Genomic DNA, 17,035 nt, shown 5'->3' on the forward strand with positions numbered 1-17,035 from the left:
AGTTATCCTCCAAAAAATGGGATGATTACTAAGGATAACTATTTTTTAACATAGTTATCCTTTCCTTTCCTCTAATTTCCTTTCAACTCAAGAACACATCTAATTAAAAAAAATTTCTTTCCCTTCTCTTCCCTTTCTTATCCTTCCCTCTCCTTTCTTTTTCTTTCATTGGTTAAAAAACTCAAGAACAAGGCGTTTACGCCGGAGGCTTTTTGAATTTTAGTCTTCCCAAAGAGTCAAAGACCCACCACTTGTCTTTGGTGCTAATCTACACATTAGTCAACCGATGCCAATTAATTAGACCTTTTTAATAAAGGGTTACAGATCGGATCTATTTCACCAACGGCAACAGATCATCTCTCTTTCCTCGATGGCTGAAACCAGATCTATAAGTTCTTTTTATTATATATATATATATATATTTGTTTCTAGTTTTTCGAACAGCATCTTAAGACTGTAACTTATAAATATTTTATTCACGTATATTCTTGTTGTACATTGTTTTTATTGAACAGCCAATAAATATGTCCTGGTTATGCACAGTTTCCTTCATCACCAATCACCACAAATTAAACTAACAATGGCTGAAATCATTGCCACCGAACTCCTGAAATCTGTGTTTGAGAAGCTGGCCTCGGAAGCCTTCAAGATATATGTTCGGTCCCAAGGAATTCATTCAGAGCTCAAGAGACTAGAGAGGACACTGACCCAGATCCAGTCGCTGCTTAACGATGCTTCTCAGAAGGAAATAACCGATAAAGCTGTTCAACAGTGGCTCAATGATCTCCAGCATCTGGCTTACGACATAGATGACGTGCTTGATGACTTAGCAATCGATGCTATGCATCGTGAGTTCACTCAGCAATCTGGAGCCATCACCAGCAAGGTAGATACACCTGTTATTGTTGGACGGCTAAAGAAAAGAAAGAACTGCTCATAAAGCTATTTGAGGGCGGGTCATCATGTGATCAAAACTTTACCGTTGTGCCCATTGTTGGCATGGGTGGGTTGGGCAAAACCACTCTGGCTAGACTTTTATATGATGATGAGGAAGTTACGAAGCACTTCGAACTCCATGCATGGGTTTGTGTGTCTGATCAATTTGATATATTTAATATAAGCAAAGTCATCTACAGTCTGTGAAGGGTGAAAACAAGGAATTCACAGATTTAAATCTCCTTCAAGTAGCTCTTAGAAATCAACTTAAGGAGAAGCGATTTTTAATAGTGTTGGATGATGTTTGGAGTGAAAGTTATGAGGACTGGGAGACCCTAGTGAGCCCATTTCGTGCATGTGCTCCTGGAAGTAAAGTTATTATGACAACCCGAAAGGTGCAATTGCTCAAAAAGCTGGGTTACGAGCATCTAAACCATCTACGCACACTGTCACATGATGAGGCAGTCTCTTTATTTGCTCAGCATGTGTTGGGTAAAAATAACTTTGACTCACATCCAATCCTCAAGCCATATGGTGAAGGCATTGTGAAAAAATGTGATGGCCTGCCTTTGGCTTTAAGAGTACTTGGGAGGTTATTAAGGACAAAAACTGAAGTAGAAGAGTGGAAAGAGCTGTTAAATAGTGAGATTTGGAGGTTAGGAAAAAAAGATAATGAGATTGTCCCGGCTCTTAGACTCAGCTACCATGATCTTTCTGCGCCTTTGAAACAATTGTTTGCATACTGCTCCTTGTTTCCCAAGAACTATCTGTTTAACAAAATGAATTTGAGTTACTTGTGGATGGCAGAAGGTTTTTTACATGACTCATCTTCAAACAAGTCAATGGAACACTTAGGTCATGAATATTTTGAAGAGTTGTTGTCTAGGTCAATGTTTCAACATGCACCTAATCACAAAGAATGGTTCGTAATGCATGACTTGCTGAATGACTTGGCCACATTTGTTGCTGGAGAATTCTTTGTAAGGTTAGATGATGATATGGTTAAAGATGTTAGAAAAGAGACTTTGGAAAAGTACCGCCATATGTCATTTGTTCATGAGGAATATGTCGCTTGCTCGAAGTTTAAGCCATTCAAAAGAGCTAATAGTTTGAGAACATTTTTAGCCGTTAAAACTAAAGATCATTGGGGACCGTTCTTCTTATCTAGTAAGATTCTTGTTGACTTGCTTCCCGAATTAACAATGTTAAGGGTTCTACATTTGACTGATTATTGCATAAGCGAGGTGCCAGAGACCATTGATAGTTTGAAGCACCTCCGATATCTTAATTTATCTAGAACCCTAATCACACATTTACCTGAAAATATAGGCAAACTCTACAATTTACAAACATTAATCCTTATTGGATGTCGTAACTTAAGTAAGTTGCCCAACAACATCTCAAAGCTTAAAAAATTGCGGCATTTGGAAATTAGGGATACTCCGCTTTTGAATAAGCTCCCCTTAGGTATTGGCCAATTGAAAAACCTACAAACTCTCTCAAAGATCATTGTTGAAGGAGGTAATGGCTTTGCAATAACCACGCTTAAAGACCTCACGGATCTTAATGGGCAAATTCAGATCAAGGGACTGGAGAAAGTGGAAACGGTAATGCAAGCATGAGAGGCAAACTTATCACAAAAGAGGTTTAGAGGGTTGGATCTAGAATGGAGTTATGTGTATGATGGTTCTCGAAAGGAATTTCTAGAAAAGGAGGTTCTCTCTATGTTGAAGCCTCATAGTGATAGTTTGGAAACGCTTGGAATAACGTCATATGGGGGTATAGAATTTCCTAATTGGGTTGGGGATCCATCATTTCTTCAGTTGATTAGTGTGTGGATATCTGATTGTAAAAACTGTACATCTTTACCACCACTTGGGCGGCTACCGTCACTTAAGGCGTTGTATATTGGAGACATGGATGGGGTGAAAGCAATAGGTTCAGAGTTAACCGGGACCGGTATTGCATTCCCTTCACTTGAACATCTTAAATTACGAAATATGAAGAAGTTGGAAGTATGGTCAACCAATATTGGGAAAATGTCGTTTCCAGGCCTTGAAAAACTTGTTATAATAAATTGTCCAGATTTGGTTCAAGTGTCAATTGAAGCACTACCTTCTTTGATTGATCTAGAAATATCTGAATGTGATAGTGATGTGTTGAGAAAGCTGGTTCAAGTTGCTTCACGGGTCACAAGGCTGGTAATAGAAAGTATTTCGGGCCTTAATGATGTGGCGTGGAGAGGTGTTATGCCGTATCTTGGTGCAGTTGAATTTCTAAGCATAAAAAAATGTAACGAGTTAAGGTACTTGTGGGAATCAACGGCTAGCAAGGCTCTTATAAAATTAAAGGATTTGGAAGTAAAGAACTGTCAGAAGTTGGTGAGATTAGGAGAGTAGGTGGAGGATAATTGTGGTAGCAACCTCATAACAACTACTAGGGCGTTAATAATAGAAAACTGTGAGAGTATGGAGCATTGTAGCTGTCCAAATAACATTGATATATTAATCATCAGTTACTGTACTTCCATTACATCTGTTTCATTCCCGACAACAACAGGAGGGCATAAGCTCAAGTTTCTTTGCATTAAAAATTGTGATAAACTGTTAGAAAAGGAGCTAATATTCGGAGGTTATAACACTAGGCCGGTGCTTGTCAACAACAAAAGCATGCCCATGCTTCAAGAGGCAATTTTAGTGAGTTGGTCGAATCTGACAACAATCATTAAACTGAGTCACTTCGTTCAGCTCACCAACCTGTCAATAAAAAATTGTACAAATTTAGAATCATTTCCTGACCAGGAATTACCCAATCTCACCTTCTTAAAACATCTGGTAATAGAAAATTGCCCACGTATAAATGCTTCCGTTCCACGTGGATTTTGGCCTCCTAAACTGCATGCTCTTTTCATAGGGGGGTTGAAGAAGCCTATCTTAGAGTGGGGACCACAGAATTTCCCACCCTCACTTGTCAGTATAGGGTTAGTATTAGGAGAAGATGATGTGAGCAGCAGCAGTCAGTTGTCTGTTCTTCTTCCTTCGTCTCTAACTTCTCTTGTGTTAAGTAAATTCAAAAATCTGAAATCATTCTCAGTGGGACTCCAACATCTCATTTTATTGGGATGCCCAAAGATGAGGGATCTACCAGACATTCTTCTGCCTTCACTTCTGAGTTTAACCGTCAGGGATTGCCCAAATCTAGAAGAAAGGTGCAGTAGAAGAAGAGGAGGCTCCTATTGGTCCCGCATCTCTCATATCCCCTGCATCAAAATAAACCCAACAAAGAAGCTAAACCTACCACAGCCTGTTTAAAGGTTAGTGGGTCAACTGGGCATTAACTTATTGTTTGTTGATCTTAGATTAGAGCGATGACGACGTCAGATGCAGCATTAAGGTGTGTTGTTTCCTCTCTGTCTTTCCATGTTGGAATTATGGCATGTATTCTTTGTGAGCTCAGTCGATGCTATCATATGTGGATTTGTGTTTAATTTTGATTTAGATTTTATGCCATGCATGTTAGGTGTAATTTGATGAAATTTTAATTGCTTATGTGGTTGTAGAATCCCGGTTTCATTTGGTGGAGAGGTTTTAGATTCCGGATAATGGTAAAACATTGTGTTTGACAAACTGTGGTTTTTGATAACAACTATTTTCTTTGGGATTTTGCTTAGTCTGTGTTACCAAAAATGTTGAAACCTAAGTGAGCTTTAATAGTTAATGCTTAAGGCAAACTGTTGCATCAATAAATTTTATTCATTAAATTTTCAATAATGGGATCTGTTTGTTTTTGTTACAATTGTAGAGACAAAAATGTTATAGGTGGTTAATTCATGACTATAGATATAAACATGCAGTTTCATTCTTGTAGTTTTCTTTCTTTCTTTTTTTCTTTTTTTTTTTTTTTTGTGATTTTGCATACAGTTTGTTTTCAAAGATCACATTTTCTTTTTAATCCTTGTCATTTACATTTACTTGAGCTTCAATATTGTTTACTCTGATTTCCTGCATGATATAAATGTTACTTGGCTGTATACATTAAATAGATTACTGATACATCCATTTTTGTTAGACAAAAAAGAATGGCAGCCCAAAAGATTTCAGAAATCAAAGACAAAACAGATGGATACTTGAAGGCTGAAGCTAGATTACTCTGAAAACGGAAGCCATACATGTGACTAGAGACGACTTTTCTTTTGGTTGGTATCAATGTAAACATGCTCCACTTATGAATTTATTGTTGTTAATTGCAACTCCATCTTTCAATTTTGTATGATATTTTCTCCTATGATGTATAACAGAAGTCAACTAAATACTAACGAGTTGTAACAAAAATTGTGCTCAGACTTCGTACGATGCCTGTAGGGAATTACAAGCACCACCGGTCGATCAGCAAAACAAAAGATGTCATATCAACCAGTCATTTCTGCTGCCTTCACTTTTGAGTTTTAACCATTGAAGCATGCCCAAAGCTAGAAAAAAAGTGCAGTAGAAAAGGCCCATATTGCCATATTGGTCCCGCATCTCTCATATCCCCTGCATCAAGATAAACCCAGAATCACTTCCTTTCAGTTTTAAACTAGGGGACTGATTTTGCTTGCATTCACCTAACAAATTGTAAGTAACTGTTCCAAAACGAGTACATTATTACTTCAAAAAAGTGCGAGTGATTACTTGATGACTTTGGATTAATAATAGTCTGTTAAACCCATCACAGTCTGTTTAAAGGCAAACATGTTAACCGGAAGGGCTTCTCATTATATATCTGTGAAATTGTTGCGAATAGAGATTTTATTTTGTCCTTTTATGTTTACATTTGAAAATGTTAGTTCTCTGACAATATATGAGTTAAACTTTATTTAATTCTTTCAACCAATGGGCCGTGTTGTGTCAAATTTACAGGATCGACCCGTCAACCCATGAACATGATCCATTTAACACCACTAGTTTCAACTAATAAACTCATATGCACTATTGACCGCAGTCTCGTTCTTAATAATGAAACTGGAGCCACAAAACACATGTCTTACTTAAAACTTTAGCAAATTTGATTAAAATATTTGTAATTCAAAGCATAATTACTCAGTAGTTTTCTTCTATTCTTCATCTGCAGACGTGCCAACGGTTACTTATGACTCTGTTGGTACATGACTTCAATAACTATGAAATGGATGATTCAAGATTTCACCATCTTCTTGCAGATTTTGTGCAGGTTTGTTTTTAATTTATATTTCTTTTTGGTTACGTACGTTTACTATGTTTTTAAAATATTTTGTAACTGCCACGCTCGTTTGTTACAGAACCTTGCACTGTGTGGTGCACTTCTATAATTCATTGGAATGAAGAGTGTGGTTCCAAGGAAGTTAGTGAAGAAGAAGAAGCCTATAAAGACCAAGACAACTTAGATTCTTTGTTTGATTGTTGGATGGTAACTACTTTTGTTAGAACGTGCTTCTGAGAATTCTTTCTAGAACGTTTTTGGTTTGTAATTTTCTTTTGTTGGATGTATTTCTGATTTCATTATTACCAACTCTTAATTGGGTATTTTTCTTAACACGAGAAGATGTTTGAGAAATAAAAATTTTGTTTATTTTGTTATTGTTATTTCTAGTTTATAAATAATTTTTTATTTATAAAGTTATTTGATATTGGGCGTACACAATAGTTTGCAATAACATGGTTGAAAACGGTGACCATTGTGATAAACTGGCGAGCGAGAATGTGTATAAGCTCTTGCTACGGTTCTCATTTCATTTTAAATAAATCTAGTTGTTTCAGCTATATATAAATCAACCATTTATGAAAATTTCCGTTCATCCTATTTTTAATGAGAAAAATAAAAATAAAAACATATATAGTTAAATATAGAGAAAATATAGGATACAAATCCGAAAAGAGGAAAAAACGGAGTCTTTGTCTAAAGAAATACGTTGAGAAAGGCAGATGTATTGAACTTTTCAACGAGATGGTGTGAATATTCGGATTCGATGACCAATCTAAACCGAATATTCATTGGGAGAAGGTATGATTATGATATAAATGGACTTCAATTGTCTCACGGATCCAAATACAGAATCCAAATCTATTTTAAACGAGACGAAAGGAGGGGGGGGGGGGGGGTTAAAGACCACTCAAAAAATAAAAATATGAATATCTTTAAGATATTTTAAAGATATTTTAGAATTCTTGAACTTGAGTTATGAGTACAAATGATTTTTTTCATGAAGAAAGCTAAAAAAAATGACTATGCGTTAAACTATAGACTAATTTACGTGAATACCATTTATTCACGAAATCGATCCATGAAATCAAATCCCAACATCTTGGAATTGTCAATACATATCCAATTAATCAATGATTCACCGAAAAAACAGTTTTGGATCGTTAATCGATCAACTTTTTACTTTTTTTTCACGAAACCCGTTTTTGAGCGTTTTTGGCTGAGCGTTTTAGGTTTTTCGCTGAACTTTTTGAGCGTTTTAGTATTTTTGCCTTTGAGCGTCTCGTGTACCATTCGTACTTTAATGCATTATCGTACAGTATCTCGACCCATGCCGTTATCTTAAAATGGGTTTACAGAGAACCGAGTACAATGCAGAAGTACTATAAAAAAGCAACTAAACACAGAGTGCAAGGTGGGCGCCGACACGGGGTTGGATTCATATAGTGATGGTGGGCGTGTGAGGCGGATCTGACAATCACCATTGTACCTGACCACATGAATCATATAGAAACCTGCATTTATATGAATCACAACGAAAGTAAGATTTTGATGCGTACCTAGACATGTAAACAATATCTTACCTGAATTTCAAATGGTACGCCGAGACACCTATCCGTGGTGAATTGATAATCAGATTATTAACGATCTGATATTTTGGAATAACTCTCCAATGTTTTATTTATCCAAGAAAAATAACTCAAAAACTTATATAACAATCCATACCATGACTTTGTATATATAACCTAACCTATACGTGTTAGACTATAACTAGGATTGCTAATAAAACAATTAATTCAGATAATTAATCCAAACTTGATAATTATCCATGATCCTTAATTAACTTTATTTGCACTCAAAGACTTCTTCCTTGTACCGCAAGCCACATATAATTAAAGACGGTTCGGTAATTAATTCCAAAAACCTACACTTGTGCAAATCACCTATATAATTAATTAGGCATTTTTGTCAATAAGTTACTATAATTATATCACGTAGAGCTCACTTGATACGTTCAAATGTTCCTAAGTTATCTTAGCATGACACTAATATTTAGTACCAAATCATCATGGTTCAAAGTAAATTTTTAGTACCCTTGAAATAATTAGTGGGCTAAGTTATCGCCTTTCTAGCGGGATCACAATCCTACAAAATGTTGATCTTTTTTTTTAAATGAGTAAAATGTTAAAATCGTCCTTGAGGTTTGATCGTTTTCGTGACTTTCGTCCAGAACATTATTTTTGTGCATCCGGACCCTTGATGTTTCCCAATCGTTGCTGATGTAATTCAAATTGTTAACTCCGTTAATTCTAACCATTAAATTAGGGGCAATATTTTCTTTTTACCTATTGTTACTTACAAAATAAAAAACAATAAAAAAAACCTAAACAAAAATTGTTATTGTTATTATGATTTATTATTATTATTATTATTTGAAAGTTAAAGGGCTCTCACAAAATCTATTGTTCTATTCATTGTCTTTCTCATGCATATAGTACAACTCCTTATAGCCCTTTTATTTTGACAGCACACTCCTTACGTGTCTTCTTTTCCTTTCATTTCTGGCGACACCTAAACTCATTAAAAATGCTATTTTTTTTCTTGATCTTTCCAGACCTGTTCACACATTCTCTCTCTCACCCATATTTCTCACATCTTCAACTACAACCAACATTTGTTTCTCTAAGCATCAAAGCAGTGTCTTCTCTTCACTCCCTCTCCAACGATTGTCGACCCCCTGTTATACGGCGATGGATCTACAAATCTCTATTTAGAGAGAGATTGACCAAGCTCTTCACTACTTTTCCGGACAGGTGGTTATTGGCCTATCATTGCCGGCGGCTTGGCCATACTTGGCGGCGACACCTTTTAGCCTGTTGGTTTTTGACTAAGTCGGTGACAGATTTGAAACTGTAGGTTTCAGTCCGGCGGTGATTTAATAGAGACAAACATGTTTGTCTTCCGTTGCCGGCGGCTCCGGTCGTCCCTGGCGGCGGTGGATTTTATTTTGTTTGTTTCCGTCTGTGGAGGCAATGGATTTGGATCTAAAGGTTTTTTGTAACATCCCCAAAATTCCAATCCAAAAATGACATGTAAGTAAAACTAAAGGGGTTTAAAAAATAAAAATCTTGATTTATTGACCCATCGCGATACGCGATGGGCATAGCCAAAGAGGCCATCGCGGTACGCGATGGTCCTTGATGACACATCAACACGTGTAACCCGGAGGTGACACGTGGCAGACATCGCGACACGTGGCAGGCCACGTGTCAACGCGTGGCTGAACGTGTCTTAGAAAATGGCACGTGTCTGCCACGTGGCAACACGTGGTAGATGGTGGTTAAGACAGTGACACGTGTCCGTCACGTGGCGACATGTGGCACTCTCTGAGTAACGAGTGTCATCGCGATACGCGATGACCAAAAGGAAAGGTTCCATCGCGTATCACGATGGAACCAAATTTCAGCTATAAATAGGATGTCTCATGGCTCATTTCATTCACACAACTCCACTCTCTCTCTAGAAATATTTTCTCTCTCTAGAATACTTTCTCTCTCCACCTCGATTTCAGTGCCACCGACCCGACAACTATAACCTCGTAATTCGCACCATATACCGACGACACCTCGAAGTTCGTACCGACAATCCCGACGTCCGGCGCACCTCGTTTTGCGTGCCGACCTCAAAACGCGTGAAGACCTCGTAAACCGTGTCGACCCGAGACGACCCGACATTCTGCCTCGAAGTACGTGCACGACCCGGCGACTCCCGAAAGTTGCCTAGATTTACGTAGTTGTTGATTTAGATTCTCAAAGTACGTGCAAGCGTCGAAGTGCTGCCTGATAATCTAGAAAATAATAAGCTAAGCAAGGTATGAGTTCTGCCCAAATAAATTATTATTATTCCAAATGCTTAGACCTTAGGGGTATAACCTAGACCTTGATCAAAAAATTAAAGATAACAATGAAATAAAAATTTCTTTATATAAAATTCCATAAATAAAGGTTATAGCAAAAATATAGTTTCTTTATAAAGAAACCTAAGACTTAACATACAAGGGTTATAAATAATGGCGTTTCTTCTTGAAGAAGAAACATAACATAGACATTTCTTCTTCAAGAAGAAACATAGCACATAGTTAGCAAATAAAGAGAAAGATTTCATATCAAAAATATTTCATTCGAACAAAAGATCAATCAAGGTTTAAGTTATCAAACCAGACTAAATGTCTATACCCGGATTAAGAGACGATCCGGGTATTTACATAAACCTATTTTATTATAGGTCAATCATTCAATCAATCAATCATTCATTCACAAAGGTTTTCAAACGAGATCACCACATCATTAAGAACAGACAGTCACATGTGAATACGTTAAACCTTTTTCAGTCAAGATAACCAGGTTGTTTAACTTAAACAAAGACAGTCAAATAAAGATTTATGGGATTACGTGTTCCCTATTAAAATACAAGATAGAAAATAAAAACAACTCAGACCGAGTACACATGTGTCTGGATCCAAACATAATTAATCTAGTCTATTAGTCAAGGCTACGTGGCAGCAGACTAGAGATCATAATAAAAGTTCTCCAATGGGTGTCAACTCCCGGAGAACCATAATTGTGTGTGTATGGCAGTGGTACAAATCCCAGAAATAATAGACGTTTCTGCTGAGATTGTTTCACGAAAACTATCTTGTTAGTTAAAGAAAGATTTATAAAATGTTTTTAGAGTCAACATTCACCAGCATATCGCTGACGTATTCCCACCCCCCAAATATTACAGGAAATAAAGTTAGCACAGATACCATGGAATTATAGCCAACTCATGGAGATAGATGCTCACAAGGTAGAGATGGCTCAATATTTTAAATTATTAAAATATTGCAAACATATTTAAACAAGTTTTATAAAATCAAACAAGGTTTATAAATGAAACCTTCGAATATCTATTATTCGAGAAGCTTTCTGTTAAATCAAATATTTTATTATATTTTACAAATAAACTAATTTTTCAAAATATAAACTAATATTTTATTATAAACTAAAGACTTCCGCTAAAACTCTGATAAAATTTCAAAACATGTATCAACTATTGGTCACATGTCTAGGCCCTAAGTCGGGGAGTGACATTTTGAGTCCCTAATAGTAAGAACTTGATCGTTGGTTTGTCGTAGCTTGCAGGTCCGACCGTTTATGGCGGCAGCGACTTTGAGTCTGTTGATTTCCGTCTATGGCGGAGCCAACTTTGAATCAGGCCATCCATGGCGACGGGTGGATTGTATCTGTAGCCTTTCTTAATTAGAAGAAGATATTTTCTTTGGGTTTTTTGTTTGTTGTTGTTTTGGGTTTTGATTTGCGTGTTGTAGTGAATTAATGGTCGTGTGATTGAAAAACACACCAACACAATGTTAAAATGGTTGTGTGATGAAAAAAAACCATGGGTTGGAGTATGTGGATTTGCGATATTCGATTACGGACTATTGATGTTTGGACATATAACATAATGAATCGATAAGACATACCAACAACTGTCAATTTCGTGCCCGCGTCGCGAAGCGCGGGTAAACCTCCTAGTTATTATTTAAAAAGAGAGATCCATAAATTCAACGATCACCAAATTACCAGTACCTTTTCTTTCCAGCCGCCATCACCACCTTCTCCGACCATCATCATCATCATCATTGGTCAACGTACTTGGGATGCACCAAACAATGATAAAAAGGTTCATCTTCTTCATTCTAGTCTAGTTGAACCCTAGAATCACCTTTCACAATTTCAATTTTAAAACAAAAGTAACAAGATCTTAGGGCTTTGAATAGGTAAATGGAAAGGGGAAAATCGACTATAAACTTACTTCGAAACGGTAAAGATGGTAACAGGGTACGATTGAGGTGTGTCCTAAACACGATTTCCGACTTTCCCTTACGCTGTATTCCCGAATTCATTTAACAAAAGAATGAAAATGAAAGAAAAAGAAAGTTTTTCCTTTCCATTCTACTCTTTTCTTTTCCTTTCCATATCACTTTCCTTCAAATTTGGAAAGAAACACTTTCCTTCGATTTTACTCTTTAAACATCTTCTTTTCCATTCCTTTCTTTCCTTATCTCTGGAACACATTTTTTGTTATTTCCTTCAAACAAAAAAAACTAAGGAACACATCTTTTTGTTCTTTCCATCCCTTTCCTTTCCTCTCCCCCCTTTAAGTGAAACTTAGGAACACAGCGTTACTTCCGCTTGATTAATTAATTCTAGCAATAATAATAATAATAATAATAATATGTTTGACGCCTCAAATCAGTTTCATCTGGTTCGGTTTCAGGTTTTGAGTCAAGAGGTGTAGTTAGTTGATTCGAGAAGGCTTAAAAAACTTTTTTTGGCTGAAAGTCGCAAAAAAGATCAAACCTCGAGGACAATTTTGGCACTTTACTCTTTTAAAATTTAAACTCATTTACAAAAAAACATCCTATCATTTTTCATACTGATAAACACAACCTTATGAGATTTATAAAGATATTATATTAATAATTTATGTGTCTTCTTCTATGGTATATCTGTTTAACATTATTTTAATCTCCTTTATTTCCTATATTTCTTAAAAATTACCAACTTCTGCAAATCAAACCTCTTTGGTCAACGGCTACAGATCAGATCTGTTTTGTCAACGGTTACAAACCAGATATATAAGTAATTAATATAGTTATAATAATGTCATATTATCTGTCATTCACATATATCCTTGTTACACAAAGTTTCCTTCATCACCAATCACCACAAACTTAACTAACAATAAAATGGCTGAAATCATTGCCTCTGAACTCCTGAAATCTGTGTTTGAGAAGCTGTCATCTGAAGCTTTCAAGACATATGTTCGGTCCCAAGGAATTCATTTAGAGATCAAGAAACTAGAGAGCATACTGATCCAGATCAAGTCTCTGCTTAATGATGCTTCTCAGAAGGAAATAACTGATGAAGCTGTTAAACAGTAGCTCAATGATCTCCATCATCTGGCTTACAACATAGATGACATACTTGATGATTTAGAAACTGAAGATACGCGTCGTGAGCTTGACCAGCAATCTGGTGCCATCACCAGCAAGGTAAGAAGGCTCATCCCAACGTCTTTAAAACATGTATCACTAAGTCAGAAGATGCATCACAAGTTAGTTAGTACTACAACCAAATTTGAAGATCTGTTAGATGAAAATAAACGTCTAGGTTTGATTGTAAAAGGTGAAAAGTCAAAAAGAATTTATGAGACCTCTTTGGTAGACACATCTGGTATTGTTGGGCGGCAAAAGGAAAGAAGGAATTGCTCGTGAAGCTATTAGGGGATGAGCCATGCAATCAGAACTTTAGCATCGTGCCCATAGTTGGTATGGGTGGGTTGGGCAAAACCACTCTAGCTAGACTTTTGTATGACGATGAGGAAGTTGAGAAGCACTTTGAACTCATGGCTTGGGTCTGTGTCGGTGATCAATTTGATATCTTTAATATAAGCAAAGTTATCTTACAATCTGTGAAGGAGGAAAACAAGGAATTCACAGATTTAAAATTGCTTCAAGTAGCCCTTAGGCTGAGGGTAGTGGGGGGTGAGCGGGGGGCGCGGCCGCCTACGTGGCTCGCGAACACCGCTACACCCCTCAGGTGGTTGGGGGCGCGGTGGTCAGCCGTGGCTGGGACCGCGGGGCGCAAAAGAGAGAGAGAGAGAGGAGTGTGTATGTTTTGAGAGAGAGAGAGAGAGAGAGGAGTGTGTGGTGGTGGTGTGATTTGTGGTGGTTTTGGTTCGGTGATCGGTGGTGGTGGTATGGTGAAGAAGAAGCCTGTGAAGAAGAATATTAATATTAATATTAAAATTAATATTTAAAATAAATAAATAAATAAATAACCGTGATCTCTGAAGAAGAATCTTAATATTAATATTAAAATTAATATTTAAAATAAATAAATAAATAAATAACCGGATCAAGCCCCTGATCACCTGGACCACTACGCCCTCTGGGGCTTGGTTGAGGGGCTTGATCCATGGTCATGTCATCGCTTACGTGTCAGATTTTGCTTGGCTCACCTGGGGCTCAACCAAGCCCCATTACCCTTAGTCTTAGAAAACAACTTAAGGAGAAGCGATTTTTAATAGTATTAGATGATGTTTATTGTGATAGTTATAAGGATTGGGAGACCCTTGTGAGCCCATTTCGTGCATGTGCTCCTGGAAGTAAAGTTATTATGACAACTCGGAAGGTGCAATTGCTGAAAATGTTGGGTTACGATGATCTAAACCATCTACACACACTGTCACATGACGATGCAGTCTCTTTATTTGCTCAACATGCGTTGGGTACAGATAACTTTGATTCACATCCGGTCCTTAGGCCATATGGTGAAGGCATTGTGAAAAAATGTGATGGCTTGCCTTTGGCTTTAAGAGTACTTGGAAGGTTATTGAGGACAAAGACAGAAGAAGAATGGAAGGAGCTGTTGAATAGTGATATTTGGAAGTTAAGAAAAAAAGATGATGTTGTCCTAGCTCTTAGACTCAGCTACCATGATCTTTCTGCGTGTTTGCAACAATTGTTTGCATACTTTTGCTTGTTCCCCAAGGGTTTTGTGTTTTACAAAATGAACTTGGTTTTACTTTGGATGGCGGAAGGTTTTTTGAAGGAATCATCATCAGAAAAGTCAATGGAACGCTTAGGTGACGAATACTTTGAAGAGTTGTTGTCAAGGTCATTGATTCAACATGCACCTAATGACAAATCGCGTTTCGTGATGCATGACTTGTTGAATGACTTGGCCACATTTGTTGGTGGAGAATTTTTTTTAGGTTAGACGATGAGATGGTGAAGGATGTTAGGAAAGAAGCTTTCGAAAAGTATCGCCATATGTTATTTGATCATGAGGAATGTGTGGCTTACTCGAAGTTCAAGCCATTTGAAAGAGCCTACAGTTTGAGAACATTCTTAGCGCTCAAACCAAAAGATAGTTTGGGAGAGTTCTACTTATCTAGTAAGATTCTAGTTGACTTACTACCCAGACTACCAATGTTAAGGGTTCTACGTTTGAATGATTATTGCATAAGCGAGGTCCCAGAGACCATTGGCAGTTTGAAGCACCTCCGGTATCTTAGTTTATCTCGAACCCTAATCACATATTTACCTGAAAATGTCAGCAATATCTACAATTTACAAACATTCCCTGACTATGAGTTGCCTAACCTCACCTCCTTGACACATTTGGCAATATTCAATTGCCCAAGTACAGATGCATCTTTTCCTCGTGGGAATTGGCCTCCCAACTTGGGTGCCCTTGCCATAGGGGGGTTGAAGAAGCCCATCAAAGAGTGGGGACCACATAATTTCCCGACATCACTTGTCATGCTAGGGTTATGCTGTGGAGAGTCAGAAGATGATGATGTGAGCAGGAGTAGTCAGTTGTCTCATCTTCTTCCTTCATCTCTTACTCATCTTGAGATATATGGATTTAAGAAACTGAAATCACTATCAGTGGGACTTCAACACCTCACCTCCCTCCAACATCTCTCTTTAAATGATTGCCCAAAGGTGAAGTATATACCAGAAACTCTGTTGCCTTCACTTTTGAGTTTAACCATCGAAGCATGCCCAAATCTAGAAAGAAGGTACAGTAGAAGAGGAAGCTCGTATTGGTCCCGCATCTCTCATATCCCCTGCATCAAAATAAAACCATAAATACGTACATCCTTTTAGTTTTAAACTACAGGACTGATGTTGCTTCCATTCACCCAACAAACTACTGTAAGTATTATTCAACAAATTAAGTACATCACAACCTGTTTAAAGGCAACTATGTTTTGTCCTTTCATGTTTACATTTTAAAAATCTTAGTTTTCTAACAATATATGATTTGAATTGATCTCAACCAAATTCAGTTGTCTTTTACTTGATCTGAATTTGGAAACTGTGGCCAACTAAATCTACCGGATCCAAGTTATATTTTATTTAAAGTTTTCCGACCAATGGGCCATTTGTGTCATTTCCGGGTTTGATCCATCCGAAACCACTAGTTTTAACTAATAAAATCATATGCACTATTGATCACAGCGTTGTTTTTAATCACTCAATAATATTCTTTTATTCCTCGTCTGCTGCTGCAGACATATTACCTGCTATATGACTCTATTGTAACACAACTTCGATAAATATGAAATGGATGATTCAAGATTTCACCCTCTTCTTGCGGATTTCGTGCAGGTTTGTTTTTAATTTATATCTTGTTGGTTATGTTTATTATGTTTTTAACTGTCACATGCATTTGCTACAGGACCTTGCACTGTTTAGTGCATTTTTGTTTTTCACTGGAATGAAGACTATACGGTTCCAAGGAAAATAATGTAGGAGAAGCCTATAAAAACCAAGACAACTTATATTCTTTGTTCGATTGTTGGATGGTAACTACTTTTGTTAGAATGTGCTTCCAAAGATTCTTTATAGAACTTTTTTCGTTTGTAATTCTCTTTTGCTGGATGTATTTCTGATTTCACTGTTACCAACTCTTAATTGGGCATTTTTCTTAACGTAAGAAGATGTTCAAGAATAAAAAGTTTTGTTAATTTATGTTTCTGTTAACTTTGATTTATAAAGCTAATGAATACTGGCAGGGTTGCAAGCATTAATGTGCAATGTCACATGGTTGAAAATGTTGATAGTCGATATTGTCTATAAGGTTACGGTTCAATTTCATCATAAACTTTGTTTTGTTGGTTTGAATTGCTTATGAAATTGTATGAACGCGCTATCTTTAATGAGAAAAATAAAACGAATGATAGTTTGTGGTAATGATAAAAACAAATGTAATTAATTAACTTTAACTTAGAGGTAAATGTCACGCATTAAAGAAATACAACT

At 36.8% G+C, this 17,035-nt stretch overlaps 1 protein-coding gene and 2 pseudogenes across 2 annotated transcripts in view; all 3 read left to right on the forward strand.

Moving 5' to 3' along the window:
• LOC143614254 (putative disease resistance RPP13-like protein 1) overlaps nucleotides 1–17,035 on the forward strand; it is an 86,223-nt pseudogene that overhangs the window by 35,023 nt on the left and 34,165 nt on the right. The window lies entirely within an intron of this gene.
• Nucleotides 248–4,247, forward strand: LOC143613522 (putative disease resistance RPP13-like protein 1; annotated as a pseudogene).
• On the forward strand, nucleotides 12,947–16,852 carry LOC143613530 (putative disease resistance RPP13-like protein 1). Its single transcript, XM_077087215.1, has 4 exons — nucleotides 12,947–13,137; nucleotides 14,315–14,878; nucleotides 14,977–15,789; nucleotides 16,789–16,852. The coding sequence occupies exons 1-4, from the start codon at nucleotides 12,947–12,949 to the stop codon at nucleotides 16,850–16,852; spliced, it is 1,632 nt and encodes a 543-aa protein (XP_076943330.1).

This window comes from Bidens hawaiensis, unplaced genomic scaffold (assembly GCF_021521415.1).
Source record: "Bidens hawaiensis isolate Kalapana, Puna unplaced genomic scaffold, B.hawaiensis_p1.1 tig00002273_1, whole genome shotgun sequence".
In the NCBI taxonomy this organism is placed as follows: Eukaryota; Viridiplantae; Streptophyta; class Magnoliopsida; order Asterales; family Asteraceae; genus Bidens; species Bidens hawaiensis.

Excerpts from the sequence above, each read along its gene's own strand:
- LOC143613530 (XM_077087215.1), top strand. The coding sequence starts at position 12,947 with ATGGCTGAAATCATTGCCTCTGAACTCCTGAAATCTGTGTTTGAGAAG. Across the intron at positions 14,879-14,976 it reads TTTGAAGAGTTGTTGTCAAG|GTTAGACGATGAGATGGTGA; the intron begins GTCATTGATTCA and ends AATTTTTTTTAG. Across the intron at positions 15,790-16,788 it reads TGCCCAAATCTAGAAAGAAG|GGTTGCAAGCATTAATGTGC; the intron begins GTACAGTAGAAG and ends GAATACTGGCAG.